We start from the raw sequence: 25,086 nt of genomic DNA, 5'->3' as shown, positions 1-25,086 counted from the left end.
GCCGGAGAGCAGTGATTGGTCAGACTGACTGAGAGCCAGAGAGCAGTAATTGGTCAGACTGAGAGCCGAGGACTATCTGTCCCGCCCTCATTTACGGCTTCTGTTTACCAACGCTGCTGCTGACAACGTTAGCCTCCAAAAGTGAAGATAAACTGTACAGGTAAGTCATTTCTGTAACTAGTTGTACTCTTCTCCACATCTGGACAACATCACATATAAAGCAGTGAAGTTACTGTAAGTTAACATCAGACTGTAACCTCTGATAGAAACATGTTCTAACATTGTGTTTTAAAGTTGTTCTGTAAATCTGAGATTACGTTTCCTCATTTAGTCTTAACGCTGATGCTAAATCAGGTTAGTCAGTGTCATAAACTAGTTAACTGTTAGCTGTAGCCAAGTTTCCTGCAGGTCACAGCTGATCAATCATAACGGATCGATAACTGTTTTAATTATCAGCCGATATAAATAAATCTATGTTTATGTTCCTCCACAGAACTCTGTTCCTGATGATGAATGTTAATCTCAGTTCAGTTCTGAGTTAATATCTCTGTTCTTTGCTTCAGTTTTTTTTCTCTATAACAGTGTATGGTGAGATAACTGTGGAGCTCATGTTAATGCTGATGATACATTAGAATAAAATAGAATAAACTTTATTGTCCATCTAAGGCAGTAAAATGGTCTTTAGCCTCAACCAGGAAAACTAACACATTCATAAGGTTAAAAAATAGTACAAAATACAACACTCTATTGTGTTCCACTCATAAGCTGCTGTGTTCACTCTCATATTTAATGTTCCAGCAGTTGGAATGAAAGAATCTTGGAGATCGTTTCCTCACTGTTACTGTCTTTTCCTTCCAGCCTTGGTCTGGATCATTAGGAACATCTAGTCTGATGGACTGAGAGCTACAGAGAACATGAACATCCAGATGTGGTTGTCTGAAGAGTCTTTTCTCCTTCATCACTGTGAGGAAGAGCAGCACTGATGTCCTCCTCATCCTTCCAGTAATAACAATAATGCTGCAGATTCAGCTCCTCTCTTCATAATACAACTTGTCTTGTGACTGTTCAGTTTTTACATTTCACTGCAGGGATGAGAATGACAAATGGAAAAAAACTCGGAAAATGTCTGCCGCCCATTAATGTGAACCAGCGTCTCCACTGACAGTTTTATTAACTAAATGTACCACATTACACGAACACAACACACTCAGCAGTTTACATGAAACTCAACACAAACATCGTTAGCTTAATGCTACGTTAGCTTAATGCTACGATAGCTTTAATCATACTACGACTGAACAGCTAGCTCGGTTAGCATCGCTAACATTAAAACTAATATGTACTATGCTAACTTTCTTCTCTGGTCAACACACACAGAAATAAACTCCACCAACATCTGGAGTGCATGGCACACATTATATCTGACACTAAAGCTGCATATAAAGTGCAGTAAAAGCGGCACCGATACGAAAATAAACATTAACTTACCGAACAATCAGAGTCCTGTCAGTGTCTGCTGTTAGAATCAGCCGAAGGTAAAACAAGCCAACGGGGAGGAAAACTGTCTGTGGAAAAGGTTCTGCTGCTCCACCGATAAATAAACCAACAGTTATTATATCAGAGTTAATCCAAACGAGGAGAGCAGAGTCTCTGCTGCCTCCTCCATAGGACCTGTCAAGCATTCCAGACCGGACTGTCAAAAACTTTAACGCTCTATATAAAAAAAATCAGTATTGATTTATTTTAAGATCAGCCACCTGATCTCTCATTTTGACCATGAAAACTAACGGGAAAAAAAATTATATACAGTCTATGCACCGTACTCTGTTTGGCTCCACACTTGCTGATGACCACTTCCGGTCTCAGAAAATGAAAAAACGGACCTTTTTCCGTTTCTGTCTCTTACTCATTTTACTTTTTTGTTATTCTAAATATAAAATGAAAATCAAAGGATTTTTGAAATTTCGTATATCCCTTTTTGATCATGTAAAGGAAAAACGCCTTGTATTTCAATTTTATTTTTTGTATTTTAAAACGAAAATCAAATAACCACTCGTTTTTTGTTTTTCAATACCCGTTTCAGAACGGAAAATCCAATTACCAGATAAATACACGGACCGAATGAGCTGTATGATGACTTATTCACCTTCCTTGGTAAAAAAAAAAAAAAAAAATATGCATAACACTCATCGTTTTTGGTTTTTATACTATTTGTCCAAAACAGACACGTGAAGTTTGGAACAGATTCATGTGCCCATTTACCCAAAAGTTTTCTTCAAATCTTTTCAGTAAAATAAACTGGCAGGGGGAATGGAGAGAAAAAGCAATGAGATGCTAATAGTGTCTCCAAGTGTCAGTAAAAAGATCAACATAGTGGGTGATTGCCTTGCTAATGTTGTTTTGCAAATCTATTTTTGTTTCTTAAATATTCTAAGTACTGACTCATCGATGTAGATGTTTTTACATGGCAACATAAAAAGTAATAATAATGAGCCTTCATTTATTGCTGTAATTGTAGATCTGCAGAAAGTGTGAAACATTTCAGGCTGTTGTTTACCTCCTATTGTTCTAAACTCATCAGTGATCCCGTAGTCAGATACACACTAACAGCATGACACTGATATTTTAAATATGTATTCACACACACATCTGGCTGTTTTTTTAGTATACATTTTATTTTTTCATATGAAACAAATCAATTCTTCCAATGTGTTTGAAGTGTGAAATGTCTTTTTCATGAATTCTCACAGTACATTCAGTTAATGTTGATCTGAAAGAAAACATCTTTTAACTTGGCACTTAGAAAACAACCACAAAGAATTGTCACCTTTATTCATTTAGAACAAAATTTACAAAGCCATTCAAACAGTCATTTTTTTAATACTTTTATGTTTTTTAAACTCAACTGTTGAGAATATTCAAAATACACTTTTAATTGTTGCTTCTCTCTCTCTTTGTACTTACAAATATGTACATTAAAGTCTCAGTGTCTCGTCGTGTGTCGTCCCGCTGACTCTCCATCACTGGTAATAAAAATTCTTTTTTTTTTTAGTGTTTTAATTATATCTCGTCACACTGTTAGCACTCTGTTTAGCTCTCCACTATTCTGTTTGAGCGCGAGTGTCCGTGAATGTTCGGCGTGCTCAGATGGATGTCCCGTGGCTGGGCTCACTGGCTTCTGGGATGGGTCCTCCTGGCACTGGTTGGTAGGACATTGGCATGGGTGTCTTGACTGGGCTCTGCCGGAAGAGCCCCCCATTGGGCGCCCTGTGTTTGCAGCGGATAGAGGGCATGGTGGCACTGCTGAGGGGCAGGGGCAAGGTCCTGCCAGTGGCTGCACCGAGTGTCCTTCCTGCCCCATGACCCTCCTGGAGGAAGGTGGTCACAGATAGAGGTGGCGGCCCCCGATGAGCTGGGTAGTCCCGAACAGACAAGGCCTCCAGGGACTGGCTGGGCTGCATGCTGCCAATGTCCAGGGCAGAGATCTCGATAGACTGGCCTGGCAGCTGCTTGTGGGCCAAGTCCTCGTCCAGGAGGCTGTTCAAACGTTGGTGGACCTGTTCCAGGTTCACCTCTTTGTCCTAAAGATAGATGGAAAAGAAAGGCAGAGCCAAAGAGTGTGTGTGGAATAAAAGAAGCCAGCATAAAGGAGAGAGGTTTTAATGGAAGGGAGAGCATGAATGTAATTAGGGAGGAGTGTGACAAAAATAAAAGTGAAAATGAATGGACAGCAAAAAGGGGTTAAGAGGTTAAAAGAAGGAATGGGATGAGGATAGAGAGTGAAAAGAGGACAGAGAAAGACAGGTTATAATGGTTTTTTCATTATCACCATCATGACTAGCTATCTTCTGTGCATGCAATGCAGTCTACTCTATCATTATTTGGAGAAAATCTAACACATCTGATAATGTTCACGTGGCTTTGAAGGATGCTAAAATAACACACTGGCTTATTTCAGCTTCGTTCAAGGAACCAAAATATACGTTACTTTACTAGAATTTTCAAGCAGCCAACATTGAGAGAGACATTACCTTGAAACAGTAAATCTTAACCATAGTGTCATAAAAGGTAATGTCTCCATTTCTGAGATGAACTTTAACGAAGATGTCACCTCATGCAGAAGTGTTCAAATTTTTTGCACAATTAGGCAGCTACAAATCTGCCGGAGGTAACTCTTGCATGAAGCACTGTTAACAAGACAGGTTCCAATGGACGCACAAATCCAATGAATCAGATTTTGGGAGACAATAAAATTCAAATGAAGACAAATTGGTTAATGCTGGTTAATTGAAGACATTTGAATGATATTGAATCTTCTAAAAAAAAATTTTTCAATGAGGGGAACATATATATGGGGAGAGTAAAAGGGAGAAGCCAAATAAAGAGCACATGATTGTTTATCAGACGCACATTTTCCAACAAATGCTACCATGCTTGATTTTGCCTTGTGTTCTATCAACATGCACCCATTTAAGTCGAGTCACATCGAAGACAGACAAAAACCACATAGAAAGGCGAATAACAGGAGAGACCATGGGGTGAGATGACAAGATGAAGCGACTACAATCTGCCCCTGCCCGGCCCCATGCCCCGCCCCTTCGCCCTGTCACAGCCAATGACCATCCAGTACAGTATGCCAGGCCTCTCCTGACCTGTGTCAAGAGCCTCGGCCTCCTCCCAGTCTCTCTCTCTGTCTGTCCATATGTCCCGCCTCCCTTCTGGTGAAGCCATTGTTATGTCATTATATGTCAATGGACCAGAAACCCTTTGCAGACCGTAATCCTTAGTCACCTGCTGGAGATCACAGACAACGATACATTACCAAAACGGTCCCCTGTGAATCCGGACATTGACATATAATTGCGACTAATTACTACATAGATAATAACAGGAATGGCTTGACATTTTGGGAAATGCTGCTGTTGGCTTTCTTGCTGAACATTATATATGATGTACAACACTCAGAGGGGAAAGCACCAATGGCTTAAGTTCTCTTCAATGACAGTGTCAAGCACTTTCTTAGTTTGGACTGGTATAAAACTCCCAGGCTGAAATCATCAGTACAAGAGGTGAACAACTGTGTTACTGAGAATGGTGTGAAAACTGCTAACACATGCAATTATTTTCGTCAGTGTTGGGTTAATTTGGCCCTATGCTTTGTTTACAGCTATAAACCACACTACTAAGAATAGGTTTGCACCATTCACCTCTTCTTCTGCCCCAAAGGTCTGTTAACCAGAACTCACGGGCAAATCTGTCAGTCCAAACCTCTAAATAAGTGGATTTCCCATAATGCCAAACTATTCGACTGATGTGTTCAAACTTGCAGTGGAGTTTTGTTTGACATGGCCGTCATAAGGCCCACATACTGTACGTTCATGCTGTCATGGTGCCAGTGAACCTAAAAACATTGTAAAGTGATGCTCCACCCATATCTTTTGAGTATTAATCACTCGTCTGGTGCAGGCTTGAACGGTAGCTAAGAAGTTTCTAGCATATGCATGTAGGTTGAGTTAAACCTGCCTTTTCTCTGTATTGTCAAAATCACTGTATTTATTTATTACATTATTATAGGATTTATTGAAATAAACAGTACTAATTACTTTAGTCTGTAAAATATCAGAAATAGAGAAAATTGGCAGTTAAAATTTTATACAAGTCATAATATCATTTAAATTGCTTGTCGTGTCTGAGAGAGCAGATAAAAGGCAAATGAAACCCAATGACATTGAGTTTAAACTGTGAGTTTGAGGCCTGAAATAAGGAATATTTGGCATTTCAATTTATCAATGAGCAAAACTATCTATTGTCAAAACTGTTAATCAACTAATTCACTATTTCACTGCTTTCGACTTCATTGAAAACCTGCCACCGCTGGATTTGTAGCCTCTTCCAGCCTGTGATGGAGCTGTGAGACGACCCCTCAACATCCAGGCGAAGCAATTGGTGCTGTATAGATGAGATTAGGTTCTCTGAGTCCTGCTGTTCATTATCGCTGTGGCCAATCCTATGATCATAATATCATAATCTGCTATCATAACCTGATAGCTCTCCTACCATCTGTAAGTCATTTTCATTGTGGATTTTTTTGGATTATTTGGGCTTTGTTTGCTTTATTGGACCATACCAAGTTTGACTGATAACAGGGGGGATTTAATTTAGGTTTGCTGGAAGTCATTTCTTATTTGCTTTTTTTTTTTGCTGGATTCATTAACAATTTTGGTTGCACCTTCAATATCTATACGGAACAGTCAATAGTTTTATGTGTCCATTTGCAAATATTTGCAGGTGTACTGAAAATAATTTCTAAGCACCCTCATCTGTCACTGTAAGCAGAATGGCTGAAGCAAAGATTATATAGAGAGCTGCACTGCTGCATCTGCCATGTCTGCTCTGAGCCACTTGTGGGTCTGTTGCTGAGCTGTCTTTGTAAAAATTGAGTAAGGGATACAGAGCTTTGGAAACGTGCCTGTATGGATATTGTGCTTTATTTCATTGTTCCATATACTTCAGTGCTGCTGGCCAGCATTGTTATGGGTTTTTTGTTTGTTTGTTTCTGACATAATCCCTTCCCAGTCCCATTTCAAGCCGACAGAGCGCGAGTGTTTTATGCTCAAAAAATTGATTTTGGGTGGAAACAGCTTCTAGACAGATCTGCAAACAATAATAAAGAACACAACCGTGATTGCACCAACACATCCAGCACATCTCGTATTCTAGAAATAATGACAGTGATGCCTGTCTCCTATGAATCTCACATGACAGCAGTATGTGGTTCTTATGAGAGCAGTTCTACACAAAGACTGAAATAGAAAATCAACAGCAGTAACTCAAACTCTCACATGCACCAAAAACTAAAATTGGTGGAGTTTGAGTCACTGTGTGTTTTCGGGACAGGACTGGGTCTTAAATGGGTGTTTTCATCCAGCATTGTTGGACTGTCACGTCAAACAGGCAGGTCAAGGCTCAGATTCTTTACTGTCTGCTTTTGCTCACACTTTAGTTTAGGGATCCATGTCAAGCCTTAGTTGTCTGGACGCCTCATGCAGAGGGGCTGCCCAGTTGACAGCAGCAAGATAAAGTCAGAGCTCTAAAACATTAAGACTTGAATGGATTAGCTAAAGAGAGCTATTGTACAACTGAAGCACTTATCGACTCAGAAGTACAATTTCAGTATGTGGTTTTGAATTTGCAATTTAGTGTTTACTATTATCTTTTCAGCTGTGGGTCTCTCACGTGAGCACCAGTGACTGTGGTTGTTTGCAATTAATGGTCTTTTATGTGTCAGCACGAGAGAGAAGCCTCCCAAACAAAGCACCCCAACCTCTCTCCCAACATGAGAAGGAATGAGTAGATTGATCACATGATGTCTGGACTATCATCAGGGGCACACCTATTATAACTGGGTGTACTGCAGCTCTACTAAATCGGGGCTGGCGTCAGCGCCTGCTGGATCCATAAAGTAGAGTGTGGCAGTGGCATCTCTGGGCAGGACCGGGGGGCCCGGGGGTCTGGGTCTCGACCGGGGCCTTGGTGGGGCAGGGGGACCCGTGGTAGCCACCATGGCCCGGTTCTGGGTTAGATGGCCTGGGCCTGGGCCCTGGCCCGACGAGTTGTCAGTGGTCACCTCTTTGGGCTGCTCTCGCCGGCAGTGGTTGCTGTTCCACCACGTCTCCAGTGCAGCCACCAGGAGGGCCAGCAGCAGCCCGGCAGCAAGGATGCAGAAAACACCAGCAAAGCTGTGGAGGCGCAGCGCCCGTCCCTCCGGCTGGGCATCTGTGTGGCTCTGCAGGTCACAGCGGCCTTTCTTTGGCCACCATTTCTGCTTCAGGATGTCGAGGTCACCTTTTTCCTGAAGCTCCAAAATCCTGTGGGGAAGAAAGAATAAAAATGTTTTTGTAGATTCTCAGTCATCCAAGTCATGGTAATACTAAGGGCTTCAGTCGAAGGCAAGTGGCAGTTCTTTCTAAGTCTTGCACACGTTTCACCTCTTTTCCAATAGGCTTAACAGTTCAACATGACTGTTAGGAATTTCCAAGCATTTATTCCCACCACTGTCTCTGACTAAAGGCTTCACAACCTTATATAACTGAAGATATAAATGGTGGTGAAACTGTCTGGAAAGGGATGCCAGGACTGACAGACTTTCATGTGTTGTGCCATGCAGTTGTTTAATCTCCTCTATGTATAGGTTTGTGCACTTGTTGCTCCATTGGACTGTATATACATACAACATTGCTCATCTTGTGTTGGCTTGTTTTATCCTTAGGGTGAACCTTTTTTTTTTGCCTAAGAGTGTTGGTGGTTTGAACTGCATCAGGATGTTGGGTTTTGAAAAAAATCCCAGGTAATTCAGACACTTATGGGAAGACAAAGTTGTTATGCCTGTTTTTCTTTTTCTTCTCTGTTTGATGTTATCTCTTTGCTGACTTCATGAAGGTCCAGTTGGGGTAGCCACAGGTTTTAAGTGCTTTCTTTATATGTGTGTCCCCTTTTCTCTTACTTGCCTTGTGGTTTAAGGTTCTGATAGCTCCCAGCGTAGGTTGCTGTGGGTGGTGGGAGTCAAACAGTAGGTGCTGGTCTATTGGTCGGGGGTTCTGGTAAACTGAAAAGTATATATACCTCGGCTCACTTTTGGTTTCTTTTCTTGTTGACAAAATTGGAGAAATTTTGGTTGAAATATATATTACATTAAATATTTCTGACTAGAGGTACAAAGATGTTGTAATTTGTTGAACAATGTTGTAGGTAAAAGAGTTATTTTTTAAGTTGTATTTAAACAGGGAGGGCCATTGAGAGAAAGTTTTTTTGCCCTGATTACTAAATATGCATCAACAAATAATAGAATAAACAGAAAAGGGATATTATCATAAAAGATAAGCATCGGTTCGTTCACTTGTGACACTGCAAAGCACCTCATCACCATCTTAGAACTTCTGGTTCAAAGTACTTTATAGAAGATCCGAAATTCCATCAATTTTATCAACAAGGTCCAGAAATTGAAACTGGTCAATGAAACCATTTCACCTACATCTGAGGCAGTAAAGACAGTTGAAAATGATTGCAAGACAGCTCTCTCAACAATGCAACTAACTTTACTCCAATTAGGTATGTGCCCTACTTGACCTTAGCGTAACCACCAATGACAAGTATAATGAGAGTTTCTACAGACAAAAGCACAGCTGTGCATTGGGCCTCCAGTGTCACACATTGTGGCCAATCTCCACATGGAGGGAGTGGAAAGTGGAGTGCAGAGCTCTTTCAAGGGAACAAAGACATGTGGATGGCAAATATCTTGATAGAAATCAAAATTCAAGAAGTGGAAGTCGTCACAGAGCTTATCAGCTCAGTGGATAGCAATTCTCTTGAAAAGAGAAAAAGTTGGTTCACCCTAAGGATAGGGTTGCACAGACCTATATATATATAAAAGAGAAAACAAATGCTCCACAAGCACATGGCACAAAATAGAAGAGAAGGCTCCTTTCCTCTTATCAGTCACGTATAATGCAGCAATGATGTCCCTCACCAGACAGTTTCACCATCATTCCCACCTTGATTCATGTGAGTTTTGGATCACTGATGAGCCTTGAGCCATGCCAGTGGGAGATGAGAATAAACACTTGGAACATTCCACCTGCCATTTAGAACTAAGGAAGCTGTATTGGATGTGAGGTGAAATATAGGAATCCAAAATAAATCCTTCTGCCTTCGACAAAAGCACTCAGGAAAGACTAAGCGGTTATTTCAAACACAGGTCACTGGACAATCTTTCAACAGTATGAATACAGATTAAATGCTGACTAGTAAAATTACAAAGACAGGAGGGAATGGAAAATTAAATAATATGTATAGGCAAACATGAGGGGGGGAAAGGAAATCCATATGTGACCACTCTGACTGATTGCCACACTGTTATCATGTAACGATAATTAAATAATACTGTGTAGCTCTTGAACTAAAACTAATGAAAAAGAAAATGCACTGTTAATGTACTGTGTTAGCATTGACTGTAGCTCATTAAAGCCCCATAGAGGGTAAAATGCTATTAAACACTGCAGTTTTTAGTTCACAGCGGCGGATTGTAAGACGTCATGCTGATGGATAGTAAACAAAAGCTAAAAGACCAGTTTTATGAAAACAAGGCAAAGAAAAACAATCACAACTTCAAGAGTAATCAGTTTCATATCAAATTGTTTAAGCGTGGAAGCAAAGATGATCAAATACTACAGTCGGCCTCATTAGTTAGCGCACAGAGAGAGCAGGGAGGAATGGATGGATGTTGTGGAGGAGAATAACGACAGCTGAATGCAAACAGTCAGTCTGTCCCACCGGAGCAGTTAGCTCTCTACACAGTCGTTATTCAACCTGCTCAACAGTGAATGGCACATATTTGTTCGCGCACAAGCCTGCACATTTATTCCGAGCGAAAAGGCGGATCAGATACGCAGTATGTACGTGGAGCTGACAAAGCCCTATTTACACTTTTATACTCATGAAACCTCACAGCTCCAGTTGTTTTCAAAGATTCACCATTTCTTTTCCTGCCAGCGATCTGACAACCTTCATCAACACTGTGTTTACGGTTTACAGAGTGATCAGTCCTCCCTTTGCAGATGCTTGTCGAGAAATTTATATTTTACATGGACGAGAGGCTTTGCTGCTGCGACTTAAAATTGTAAGACTGTGCTGAGAATGTCTAAAGCACAATATTGCACAATATAATATCTCTGTGGTAAAAGCGATTAAGTGCAAGCAAACGGCAAATATCATGTGCTGAAAATATGAAGTATGTGCTTCTCAACTTTCTTCTGGCAGTGAAATGTTCAAAAAAATGTTCTAGTTGCAAGTATTGAAATTCTAGGTCTAACATTTATTGACTCTAGATATCATTCAATGTTGCAGCATAAAGCTAAGATGCATTTCAACTGTTATAGTGTTTTATTTTCATTTCTCTGGTCATTAATTCTGTTATACTGCTGTAGTCCGCAAAGACATTTCTGAGATCTGAAAACATAGTCGTATTGCTTAAAAAAAGTTTAGTGAAGCAAACAATGTGAGCATTCAGATGATTATACTCTCAGATTAGTTCAACTTGAACTCAAAGTCCAGCTGTGCAATAAAGACGCACTTTCTGGTTTAACTATGACCTGCTGTACTTGCACATGGGTGCGCTCATTTTTGATTTTCCCTCAAAACAGCAAAGCCATCTCCATGGAAGTAAAACTGGATGTAATAAAATGCTTGGCACAGGGGGAAACACAGACGAACATCGACCGGTTGCTTGGACTAAGTCGCACGACTGTCTTGACGATCATCAGCAATGAAAAGCAGACACTTAAAGCATCTGCACCTATGAAATCAACTGTGATTACAAAGCAGTGTAGTGGTCTCATTATTGAGATAGAAAGATTATTACTGCTTTAGCTGGAAGATCGACAGCAACGACGTATCTCGGTGAGCCTGATGGTGATGCACGTAATGGCTTGGTTGACATTTTTCCCACTATTTTCCTACCGAGTTTTTGTTTCAGTGTGAGCTAATGACTGTTTTCATTACTGTAACTGTACAAATATGTAAACTGATTGATATCATGATGCACGTAACGGCTTTGTTTACATTTTCACCGGCGTTCCGACGTATGGTGAAAATCGACTTGCATCACATCGTAGGAACAAAACAGGACCCTCTGTTGTCACCCTTAGACTAGTTATGAGCGACAGGTTCTCTGCTATTTCATGCATCAATGTGTATCGGCTCAAAATACCGGTTATCGGCCTTTCTTGATCACCAATAAATGTCATCGGTATCAGCCCCGGAAAAACCCATCTCGATCGGTCCCCAAACTAATATACGTACTTCTGAGAGAAGAGGTCTCTGTAAGGACTGCCATGCTGCAGGGCCATGCCATAGCCTCTGGTGCTCATGCTGTTCCCTGCTATAGTCAGCGTGCAGTCATCATCTGTCAGAGCAGCGTACTCCACCACCGCCATGTCCCACAGAAAGGCATACGACTCTCGCTTTGCCTGGAAACGGAAACGTTTGCATGATACCCAAACAGCAACATACACACATGATAGTTATAATAAAGACCTGTGAAAGCACTGGTTTAGCTGAGAAACTTATAAGAAGCAGAATTTTGCCAGCTGTGTTTCCCTCAGTAGAGACAGATAGTGCTCAAATTACCACTAGATACAATGCAAATTTCCTTTTGGGATGAAAAATGTTATTTATCTACTTGAGAACACAAAAATCCCAATGATTAACACAAATTTCAAGGCTTAAATCTGCCTATTTTTTCCTGAATTGTTTTCTCTGAAGACGTCAAGTGTCATGTTCTTCAATTACAAATTACTATTTCACTCCCTTGCCATTTTGATTAGTTAAATGAGAAAAGAAGCATTTTGCCCTTAAATTTGTACTACTTGAACCCGTGGCCTTTTGTTGGTGGAATGGTTCAGAGGAAGCTCTTTCATTGTGAAAAAGCAAACAGCAGAGCTAAATATTTGCACAGAAATTGGCCCAAACGTTTTGGAGACTCAGGGTAAACACTGAACAGCATGCACATTGGATTTCTTCACAAAAATGATGGAAACTGTTGTACTGTTATTTTTATTTATGCATTTATTTTGTACCTACTTTTGCATTACTTTGCTTGTAGCATATTGTCAGAGATGTAATCATATGCTAAAGCCTGAAGGGCACACCGTGTGGAATATGTAGAGCATCCACAGCTGAATTCTATCCAAAATCCTTCTGTATTTTTACTTCTTTTTTGTTATTTTTGCACACATTTCTCTGACTTTCCCCCCTGTGGTGTACCTAAATCTTCCAGAGCTGAGAGTGAGGTTGCACCAGATAAAGATGAAACAGATATTTTAGCTCACAACTCATCAGCGCCACAACTATCAGGTTCACTGACCTTTATTAAAGCTATGCTGGCGATGTTCCTATCAAACTCTAACTCTAAATTCAGAACGAACTGTTTTTCTGCTGTGTTTGTTAGAGAAGGGCAATGCAATCATGCAGTAGAAGAATAAAATGGGTTTTAGAGTGAACTGAGAAGAGTTTTCCTTTGATGTATGTATCTGTGCATTGCCAATTGGCTTAGATTCATTCAAAGCAAATAGCTGTACAGACAAGTCCATATGTCTCGTCTCTGCAGCAGTTTGTCTAACTATGGATTATTGTTTTGTCTGCTTTTTGTTTGTGTTAAGGAAACAGGCAACCAAATGCACAAAATGTTAATTTAGCAGCACGCACAGTCTCACATAATTAGAAAAATCTCACAATGCATTAGATTAAAAATATCACTTTACTCACATGCCTCTCTGAATCAGTCATGGGAATAATCCAACTGTTTCTTATGAGAGCCAATAATAATAATAATAATAATAATAATAATAATAATAATAATAATAATAATAATAATAATACAGTTCATTATTCTCAAGGCTGAACTTTAAATTTTGAAGTAATAATCTCTCCCTGAGCTGAAGATATGGTTTTCTTATAATTACTTTTGCAAGTATTTCTAATTTTTGGGAGACAAAGCCCTCCAATCGTGTGCTTCTTGTGAAAAAAAGACAGCTGAATACATATTTTACTTTATAAGGCTGGCTGAAATTAACTCCTACAGATAAAGGACCAATTGATTTGATTGACTTCCCTCATATTGTGTTGTTCAGTGCCAAAAATAACTGTTAAAAAAATGAAAAGTTTTTTGTTTGGTTTCCACTGGAAAAGTAACACGAGTGTTTCAACTTTTTCTTTACAAGGACAAAAAATAACTCCTCACCTTCTTGATGCCCTCTGACGGGTTGGAGACAGAGTGCTCAAAGCCATTGTTCTTGTTGATGATCTTCCAGAGCTCAGCAAATGTGTTGTCCTGCTCCAGAGGGTTGGTGCCTTTGGCCCGGAAATACTCGTACACAGCCGAGTCCCTCACTGTCCCATAAACCAGGTCAACCTGCTTGGACAGATCCTGGAATGACCTGTAGGATGGTCACATTAGGGAATTAATCAGCAAAGCATGATTAATTTAAAAAAAAATAAAAAAGACAATTCTAACTTGGAAAGGTTTAGTTTTACTGTTAGCATGTGTCATGTCAAGAACTACATTAATGACTGTCAGATGGAGATACGACTATAATGAAAATTAAAACAGTATAATCTACTTAAACTCTAGCACCTCTTTAAATAATTGCATTATTTCTAAACAGACACATTAAGTATTTTGTCTTATAAACAGTCAAAAAGAGACTTTAGGAAGACTATATTGAAAATACAGGACCTAAAGTAGGAAATTAATGTAACAAAAGTGGATACACCTGTGGCTACAGAAACAAAACTGAATAGAGGTGTATAAAGTGACCTCTGAATACCAGAATTTTCTCAGTTTGAACTTACAGGTCATGTCTATCTGCATGTATGTATCGTGGCTCCAGGGGAATGTGAAAATCTGACTGCAAGACTTCACAAAGATGGGAAAGAATATAGGAAGATACAGGAAGATTGATGAACAACAATAAGAAAAACCCTGTGAAAACCCAGTTGAAGCAGCAATCAGGGGGTATAGAATGAGCAATAGCACCAATAATCAGAGCTGTAGTGGCTGTCCTCCTAAAATTACACTACAGACCTACACCTACCTTGTACAGGGTCTTTGAGTGTCTTGAAAAGTGTTATAATATTAGGTACTGCCATTATCATTACAGACAGTGCGCTACTTTCACAATCTACCTCTGAAAATAGAAGTGCTTAAGACTCGGCAGGTGTTATAAGCGGATATTGGAGTTTCTGTGACAACTCAGAGAGTGTGAAGGACAGTTGATAATGTCAACCTCTATAGCTAGCGTCCAATTTAAAAAAAAAAAAAAATCTATACATATATATCCTTGCTTGCTCTTCAGCACAAAACTCCAAGATTAAACTTTGCTGAAATGTATGAAAAGAAGCCTGATGAATGCGAGGAGCACATTCTTTGGTCAGATTATACATTTGTTCTGCTCTGGTGGGGTGAGCCTGGTCAGGATGACCACAGTGCATGCATAGTCCTGACAGTGAAGTACGGAGGTGGAAGTGTGAGGAGATGGGGCTGCATTAGTGCAAATGTTTTTTGGGAAAAATGACATTTATAGGTGGAACCATGAATGTCTGTGGATATACCAAAACACTGGCTGACCAGACGACCCAACCTGCAGAAATTTGACTGTAGAGGAATATTCCAGATTAACAACAATCAAACTATCACTGCCAAATCACAAAAGAATTTCTGACTTTTCACTGACTTTTTTGAATTGAGTTTCTACTGTGAGGTCTGTATTTTTAATGTTGCACAAGAGCAAATACCCTACAGTTTAACTGAGACATAATGCAATTTTTAAGAGGTGATACAATTTAGCATCTTTTGACATTTAAGTGATATTGCACTTTTGTTGTATACTGTATAGGCCCATTTATGTAACCAATTTAAACATTATACTAGAGGGCAAGACAATTTTTTGTTCCACTAATCTGTTTAAAATGGCATGAAATGATTTCCTGACTAGACACATACTGTGGCATTAGCTTTACAATATAATATGATAAATAGTGCATAATGGTCTCACTCCATCTTTTTTTCACATGCACAACCCATTGTACATATTTGCTGCCAACAAGGCTGCTACTTCTTACAATATGTCAGCTTGCACAATCACAAATGTTATTTCTCTGGAGATATGATGCAACAAATCACTGACTTAGGAAACACTTGCAGTATAAATTCTGAAAATATGCACTTGACAGTGAAACTATGAAACCACCAACTTCTGCTGCAATGAATCACGCTTATGTGCATGTCCCAACAAATCCAGGCTTCGTTGTCTTTGTGCTTCATTCTAAACTGTTGGCAGTCTTCCATTATTGTATACACAGTTCTATCTTGTAAAAGCTGACTGTTAATCATTAATATAGAGAATCTGTGATATTACTGTATATGTGTATATTTCTCCACCCACATGTAGAAGAATCAGAAAAGACTCTGTAGTATACAGTAATTCAAGCTGCTACCAGCACTCTGCTTCACTTTCATTCATTACTCCACATAACCCTCTTGGCTTGTAGCCCTTCATATACAGAGTTTCCCCTCTATTTAAAATTCAAGATTAAACTCCCTCCTGGTTTACTCCAACCAATCAGTAGGCCTAAAACATTACCTCCCTCTCTAATGCACATTGGCGCAAATCACTAATCAGCATACTCTTTATCAACTAAATTAGCTGCACCTGTAGTGTGCTGCCTGCTGCTTCAGATGTCGATACCATCACTTTCCCCAGCTTTACCAGCACCATGACTCCAGCCTGATTCAGACTAATGATGACCAGGTTGGGGGTTTTCACGTCCCTGACTGATTATGGGGTTCATCCCAATGATTGGCCATTAACTCCGAGTAGAGTCTGCACCAAACTCTTTTCTAGTATTCATGAACAGTACTTTCGATCTGGAAATGTGCCTCCCCTGATTGAAATGCTCATTATACAGATGCTGTGTAGCCAATAGGAAAACGGGCCCTTTGCAGCAGCTGTATTTTCTATGTAAAGATTATGCCAATTTTGTACAGTATCATATTTGCTAAATGCCAATGGCCTTATAATGCAGGTCTGCTTTTAATGTAATCTGAAAAGCCATTATCAAGAATATTACCTTACTTCTTCTCAAGTAGCCGGGTTGATATGCTTGACATGCCACCTTGTGCACATGCTACATTCCTTTTGAAAATCAATGCAACAGAATAACCCCAGAATATTTGTGTATCTTAGACTGTCTTCTCTCCAATTGTCTTCAAAGTAAAAGAATCAAAAAGCTTATCTTGAGATAACAATGCAGGGCTAATTCAACCATTTAATTAGAAGCCTATATGGTGCGGCAGTGGTTGGTTGGGTAAAAAAAAAAAAAAAAAAAAACAAGTGAGAGGGAGAGAAAAAGGGGGAAAAAGATATTTCATCATCTCCAGTTTATACTGTCAGATTAAACTACAGGCTTTACTGCACTTAGTAAAGTATTCAGATTTTTTATGTACTACAGCTTACTTTAATGTAGTGAATATTTATATGCGTCAGTTGGAATGAACAGAATCATAATAAAAGAAAAAGACATTTTATTTGAAGAACAATTATGAATAACAATAGACAGATGGTGGCACGTACTAAAATCAAAGATACAGGGAAACTGAACCGGTAATGAGTTTTAATTTCAGACTATTTGAAATGGCTGATGCATATGTGCTGAGGACATCTGTCACACATTTTTAAACGCTTTTCCTTCTTGCTCAAAGCACTGCGACATGCACTTTGATTTGCGATCAGTACAGCCGGGCTCCCATAATGGCAGAACCATGATTGAAAGAGGTACAAAACGAACCAGATTTCATCCTCTCATTTCCTTTCCCTCCCTGTCATGCACTCCTACAGAAATATATGCATGAAAAATATATTCTGTCATTAATATTATGCATGTGTAAATGTGACCAATAGGCTGTTTTTGTTGGAATCAAAGATACTAAATGTTTGGCTGCACAGTTAGTCGTGATTATATTTCGCATTTCACATGTAAAACTGGACAAAAAATGAAAAATAAAGCAAAAAACACAACAACAAATGGATTTATCTAATCAGTATTCATCATCCCAGAGGACATAAGTCATTAAATTAATCTGATGGTAACTTTGCTCTCTCTGACACAAGAACATAAGATTAGCTTTACATCGCAGTGTAGCGGCAATGAAAATGAACTGTCTGCAGGCGTAGGAGTTTTGTAAAGGCTTATTTTCACAAAGTAAACAAAAGGAGAAAAGCCAAGTAGTGTTTAAATACATTTTGTAAGATGCAAATATTGTCTTAACTAACCATGCTGTTGTTTACTGCTCCCGTTATGCCACAATAACGTATCATGCACACACATATTTAGAAATCTGCAGAGGCAGACATACAAAAATATCTAAAATGAAGGTATTATACTCTGGCAGTAAAACCTCAAGCTGCTGCTCCTGCTTTGGCAGTTTACCAGTGTCTATAACTCACTAGTAGAAGAAAGTTCATTTCTCCAAGAATCATAACAACATCTTGACTTTTAATGTTTTTCAGATGAAGGGAGCTGGACTGCATCTCAATCCATCTGATATTTATAATTCAAATCATATTGAGTCCAAGGCCTGGACATTGGATTTATGTTGGAGGACGAACTATAGGAATGGGGATGACGTTTCAAATATGCACAGACTCTGAGCCTATGAAGTGCCTCTAAGTATTAGTAAAGCTTGATCACTAAACATAATTAAAACTGGTGTCATCTGCATAAAAATGTAGTTATCGACAGTGTTCCCAGGGTTGAGCAAAGGGGATTTAAATGATGAGTACAGTGCATGTACTGAGGAAGATACAAACAAAACAACTGTGGCAAAATCCACAATTATATGTTTTGATTTTGAACCAGAATTTTCAAGTGAGAAGATTTTCTGTCCAGACAAGCATTTCAGCTCAGTTTCAGAAATAAATTCCATGCATGAAAAGGTGGGTTATACAGTTGCTCTAAAAACATAAACATGTAGATGGGGACTGGTTGCTTTGTTGTAGAAAATACCACAGAGGAACAACAGCAAGGTGAAGTGATAGGGGCAGACCTGCTATTATCAACGACAAGGTCATTCTACATCTATGTTTGAATCAACTATTGTAACAGCGCAGTTGTAATTCCATAGTCTCCTGTCTGTCTTTGTGTGGCATTAACAACCCAGATTTTCTGCCCTGAATAAATGAATAGCAAGAACCTCATTTTAAGAAGCATTTCTATTCTTGCTCCCAACATTCTTGCAGCGCTTTTCACACAATTAAGTTTCAGCCTGTGTCTGAAAGACCTTATTCCCATCGTCTTTTCCTACCTCTGGACTGTTGTCTCCTCGGCAGTGCAAATAAAAAATGTAGACGCTATTCTCATCGGAGATGCCTTTCTTTTCTGAGTCAACTGATAGTATGTATTCCAGAACAATGACATGGGCTGCAATAAAGTCTCAAAAAAGACCACATTTTTGCGGAAATTTTCCGTATCGTCTGACCTCTGCTTGTTGTACAATGGTGCGAAAAACCTGAGTGACCTTAAAGTTTGTCTGTGTTAACGATGCAAAAAGAAGAAAAAAAAAACTACACCAAATGTTTCTAAGGTCTCAAAAGTCCTAATGTTTGCACTATTCATTTTCAGGTCCTATTTATGACAATTACAAGCCAATCCAGAAAAAAGAGCGTTGTGGCAAATTGCAGGTGGGATTTAGTTTGGACAAACATTGATTTTGGAATGGAAAATTGATGTTTGTCAATCAGAAGTTCACATTGACTGTGGAAAATGGTAGAACCCATTGAGTGTTTTGCAACAACATCAAATGACAAAGTAGAGATCCACAAAAAGGAGAAAGAAAGAAAAAGATGCTTTAAATGGCCAATTCATCCATTAAATGAAGTAACTCCTGTTTTTGATGTCAGATCTAAGGTGATATTTCTTCTGTGATTAAAAAAGAGCGATCACTTCTCCACACTTTGCCAAACAGATGATCCCTGGTATAGTAAATATACAGATTTAGTTCGAGTTTAGAAAGAAAAAAAGACCCGTTTCCTCAAAAGTATCAGTCAACCCATCCCAAATTTTCCATGCTGTTCTTTGGTTCAGTTACACATGAGGGTGCAGATTTACTACATTTACCAGCAAATTGCTGATTATTGTCAATTTGAATGCAGTTTTGCCAAAAAAGGCCTCATGCTGGGAAATTTAATGAGTGACAGGAAACCAGTGGAGAACGAATGAAAGCCCAAATTCTCTCCTATTGTAGTTTTAAATACTTTCATCTATCTATCTATCTATCTATCTATCTATCTATCTATCTATCTATCTATCTATCTATCTATCTATCTATCTATCTATCTATCTATCTATCTATCTATCTATCTATCTATCTATCCATCCATCCATCCATCCATCCATCCATCCATCCATCCATCCATCCATCCATCCATCCATCCATCCATCCATCCATCCATCCATCCATCCATCCATCCATCCATCCATCTATCTATCTATCTATCTATCCATATATATTCATCATTGAGTGTTTCATTCCTTTTGCTTAAAATCTGTTCAGCTTTTCTAACATAATGATCACAATAATTCAACGTAATGGAAAATCTGACTAGTTTTATAAAGGAGTTACTACGAACTACAGCAGATGATATGTGTGTTTTGACAGTTTCACTTTAAAAAATGATCGTAGTATACTTCCCCTCTCCTCATTAACTCCAAAATGGAATCATTTGCAGTCAGCTTCTCTTTCTTAAACTGTGCCAAATGGTACTGTAAAAGACTAGAATCCTTGCAATTACAGTTTCAAACTAACACACACATTCATGCAGACAAGGTGAGCTGTGTGCTGCTTAGCATTCGCCCCGTCGACTCACATGTCCACATGTGGCTGTTTGTTCAGCACAAGACAGAGCCAATGCAATCAGAAGCTTCTCTGCCCATTCTTTGGGGACAGCACACCAAATTGGATTCACTGACAAATAACATTTGGACTGAGGACAGGCTAGTTGTTAGGCAGTGGGTCAAAAATTACAGAAACACCCTGTGCCGAGTGGAGCTCATGAGGGAAGCACACATCAGATTAATCTCCACCAGCACTCGCCCCTGTGGTTAAAATATTGTGAAATACAATGCATGCTACCTCAAGAAATCACTCAACCGTGTGTAGAAAACACCTACATGTGTTTCCATTCACGGAAGACCTTGTTATAATGGACACATATCAGGAGACATCCACACATACATTCAAGGTTGATGTGCTGAAGCTTTAAACAGGAATTCCACAAATTCCACACATCAGAGTTCTTTGTGTCTGCATGGAGTCCAATTAATGCCTCAAGTGATGCTACTTGTGTCAGCTTGGCAGGGGCTGAAGATTACAAGTTTTATAATGAAAAAAAAATCTAAAGGGTGTGAAGTATGACAACCTGAACTTCTCAGAACTGTGTGACCTGCTATTCATCTCTGCTTGAGGTTGGCAGCTCGAGGTTACATCAGCTGCTGTTATACACCCAAATCTTAGACAAAACTGGAGTCTTGTGGATTGTATTCTGGGTAATGTGGACGCCAGGTTTATACAAGGAAGGAAAATTGCATGGTCACTAGTGACTGCACTGTTGAACTGGTGAAGTACTCTTGGGTCAAACATCAATTCACCAGATTTTATAAAAAGTTCACCCTGGACCGTCTCGTATTCGTCAGATTTTTTTTCTGTGTATGTTATTAAGTATAACGTGCAAATCTGAAGTCATAGGTTGCATTTTTAAAGCTCCTATTGGTGCCAATCACAGGAAAAAAAAACATCCTCTTAGGGTGAAAAATGAAGGTTTAATGGTTAGTAGAATATCGAAGAAGATAGAAACATGGACATTTTTTGACCAATTTTGCACCATCATATAACTGGTTTGTATTACTCCATTAAAGCCGGGTTATACCATTGAGGACCATGTCCTCCTGAGAACCAAAAGAAAAAAAAAACTTTAAATTGAACTTCTTTTGTGATTTCCTGCCTTTTTGGAGCTAAAACAACAACTTGCAATTTAGATTTTTACTAAAATATGTCCATTGTAGTGGACAACAGAACGACTTTACCACAAAAAAACACCCAAAAAACAGCAACACTTGGAAATCAAAATATTCTGACAAGAAAATAAGAATGTCAATCCATTTTCTAATGAAATTTTAAGGAACTAAATTAAACTGAACATGAACTCTCAGTAGTCAGGAGGCCTGCGTTGTGCTGCAGTCTCCATTTTGTCTCAGCATGAAAACAAAGTTCCCCACATCACCACCCAATCACATGAGATATCATCGGAATGGTCAGGATGTCCTCTGTTATGCACATCAGGATTTTGGAGGGTAGCACAAATGAGTCAAACGATAAAGATCAAAAACAAAAGTCCAGTACAGAGGACATAAATGAACAGGCGGGGTCTCAGGAGGATATGCACATATCAATGCATCTGCAAAATTTCAGTACTCTAGCTACATTTTTACTCAAATAAAGACACTTCAAACACTGTTCCACAGATTTGTGCAAAGAAAACAATGTAAAAAAAAAAAAAAGACCCCACTGCTCTTTAAGAATTTGTGACTCACTAATGTTACCTCCAACACCAGATTTTAACCACAGTCAAATCCATCACTTGTAAAAAAAAAAAAAAAAAAAAAAATCTGTGAAATTAAGGATGGTCAGGCATGGGACATTTGATGAACTGAGGCTGAATAACCCTCAAGATATTAATGTTTTTAAAATTTGTGGAGAGCTTTTGTCACTTGTTTCTCCTTACTTTGATCAAACAATATAATGGAAAAATACTGTGGCTTACCGGACGGCATTGTCCATGCGTGACACGGTGAGGTAGGCGGCCAGGTTGGCTGTGTAGGACGAACACACAATGAGGGTGAAAAGCCACCAGCTGCCCATGACGATACGCAAAGCCACCGATCCCAGGATGGAGTCACTGCCTGCGGGGGGGAAACACACAGGACTAAGAACTGCACAAAGAGCCACACATCATTACCTTTACAACCTGTTGTATGGCATCACATTAGAGGCTGCAAGTAACGATTAGGTTCATTAGCAATTGATCTGACAGTTACATTCTCAAATACTTGATTGTTGCTGTGATAGTGAGAAAACATGCTGTGATTTTCCTCAGCTCAAGGTGACGTATTCAGATTCCTTGTTTCATTCATACAACAGTTCTAAAGGAAAACATATTTAGTTACTTTCTGGTATGACAAAGAAAGCATGAACTTCGTCAGACCTGAAGCGGGAATCACTGCTGCGCAAAATAGTTTCAGATTCATTTTCTGCATACTGACATGAACCAATCCACACAAGCCAAATACAACTATACCACTATGTCTTTTTAAAAAAAATGTTACACTACATAAAAAAACAATAATGTATCAGAATCAGTGTTGCAGTTAATCATTGACACATACTAGTCTGTAATAATAATTAAAAAAAATAACTTTCCACTTAACACTTTTGCAATAATAATAATTAAAAAAAACTAAACTGTGGCATCATGCTTTTAACCCTTTAAACTGGCATTTAAAGGGTTAAAATCCAGAAGATGAATCAATATTTGGTCATTACAAATCAGGATTGACGTAGAGTTAAAAAAAAAAAAAACAAGTCATCAAAAGTGAAAAATAATATTATTATATGATGTTTTTTGGCATTGTTATTGATGTCTTTTTCAGTGTAACTTTTTTAAATTGACAGTCAGTTGTTAAATTGGTAACTATATAATTGCAGGACTTTTTGTAACATAGTTGACAGGTATCATAGTTGACATTTTTGCTGTTTTCAGGCCTAAAATCAACATGGCCACCTATAACCAAACACCACATGGCATTTTTACAGAAAGATTCTTCTAAATATTATATATACAGCTGTGTAAAATTGAAATTAAAAGTTATTTATAAAGCTATTGTAGTAAACCTGTTGACATGCCATAAATCCACACTTGACTCACACACTACTTTATATTAAATAACTCAGAAAGCCTTGGAGTCTGGCCAGTCTTTTCTTCAGGAGAAAATGACATCATGTGGAGCAGGTCATGTGATCTGGAATTAACACACTTCCTTGAGAGGTGTTTTTGTAATGGGGAACTTAGTTGAAAGGGATTTCTCAGACACAGATACACTTTGTTATTTTCCATATAAAATTTTATATATTCCCAAAAAAGAAATATCTGTCATGATTATCTCAACTTAATAAAAAGAACACAATCAAAACTATTTTTGAATAAAATCATTATTGTTTAGCTAATTAGAAGGTGGTTGTTATTAAAATGGGACAACTATTTAGTTGACATTTTAGTGATATTCAATCATTTTTTATTCATAAGTGATTGTTTCCATGACAATGGAATTTGTAAAGACATGATCATAACTAACATAAAAAAACATTAGTTTTTACTTTTAATAAAAATGTATGTAAGATATATCCTATGGACTTCAAAAGTGCCTTAATTATATATTGACCCAAACTGGATTACATGTGATGCATGAAGTCATCATAATCATGGTCCAGTGTGACGACATGCTTTGGTATCATCAGGGCCATGTAACCCATTTATTACTGTTTCATCTCATTACTCATTATTACATTTTTTTCTATCACAAGAGAGTCAAGAAAATGAAAGCTTTTTTATCTGAATACTTTCTGTTTGGAGTACTGAGATTATTTCCTGTAGCCATGTAGTTGGGATGAGTTTTTAAGCACTTTTCTCACTTTTTAAATAGCACTTCTATTTGTGTGAAACACTGCAGCAGTCGATTGTATGCAAGTGAAGGTTCTGTATAATTACTTTAAGTTTTAATCTTTTATGCTCCCAAGAGCTTTGTGTATTCAAATGTTACTGAAATGTTACTTGCACACTTTTATATTCTATTACACATCCCAATTGGTTTTATTCAAAGAACACACTCCTCATTAAAATTCATTCTTTCTTCTCTCCTTTTCTCCCACATCTGTAATCCTTGGTTTCCCTTGTTTTGTTTGAGGTTAAAATACTGGTTCATCACATTAGCGCTGCTATCTCCACTTTTTCTCTGTCATACTAACTCGTTCTCTGCAAAAAATCCCAAAACAGCTTATGAGGTGCCTGAGAAAAATGTCAGCAGGCATTCCAATTTTGAAGAGTAAAGCCATAGAAATGTCATCTGAAAGATTTAGGAATATGAAATGTAATGAAAACATATTTGTCTGAAAGTGTCACAATCAACACGGCTGCACCCCTAGGACAGTTTGGGGAAAAAACTGAAGGCCTTGTCAGATGCTTAGCACTCCGGCATCAGTCATCTTTATTACATATGGCTTTGACTGATTTCTTAAGGTCATTGAATGTGAAACGCGCATCTTGAAACTTTACTGGATCTTCCCGTACTGCAATGGTCCATTGTGGTGCAGACTCTGTCATCTTTGAAACTAATTGATTAAACCCTTTAATCATAAGGAAAAAG

At 38.5% G+C, this 25,086-nt stretch overlaps 1 protein-coding gene across 5 annotated transcripts in view; it reads right to left on the bottom strand.

Annotated features, from left to right (window-relative positions):
* Positions 1–2,654: 2,654 nt before the first annotated feature.
* The window catches only part of grid1a (glutamate receptor, ionotropic, delta 1a), a 332,162-nt gene continuing 309,730 nt past the window's right edge, over positions 2,655–25,086 (bottom strand). For 4 of the 5 annotated variants that reach the window (XM_055018770.1, XM_023271458.3, XM_055018771.1 and 1 more), the window contains 5 exons: positions 22,431–22,569; positions 13,796–13,991; positions 11,857–12,023; positions 7,628–7,868; positions 2,655–3,581 (listed from right to left, as the gene is read on the bottom strand). In XM_055018770.1, coding sequence (XP_054874745.1) covers positions 3,144–3,581; positions 7,628–7,868; positions 11,857–12,023; positions 13,796–13,991; positions 22,431–22,569 — 1,181 coding nt within the window. In that variant the 3' untranslated portion in view covers positions 2,655–3,143. Of the gene's footprint in view, positions 3,582–7,393; positions 7,869–11,856; positions 12,024–13,795; positions 13,992–22,430; positions 22,570–25,086 lie in introns of all 5 variants that reach the window. The other variant, XM_055018769.1, reaches the window with a different exon arrangement.

The sequence above is a fragment of the Amphiprion ocellaris genome, chromosome 16 (assembly GCF_022539595.1).
Source record: "Amphiprion ocellaris isolate individual 3 ecotype Okinawa chromosome 16, ASM2253959v1, whole genome shotgun sequence".
Lineage (NCBI taxonomy): Eukaryota > Metazoa > Chordata > Actinopteri > Pomacentridae > Amphiprion > Amphiprion ocellaris.
The sequence above is the reverse complement of the archived record's forward strand: the minus strand, read 5'-3'. Positions and strand labels throughout refer to the sequence as shown.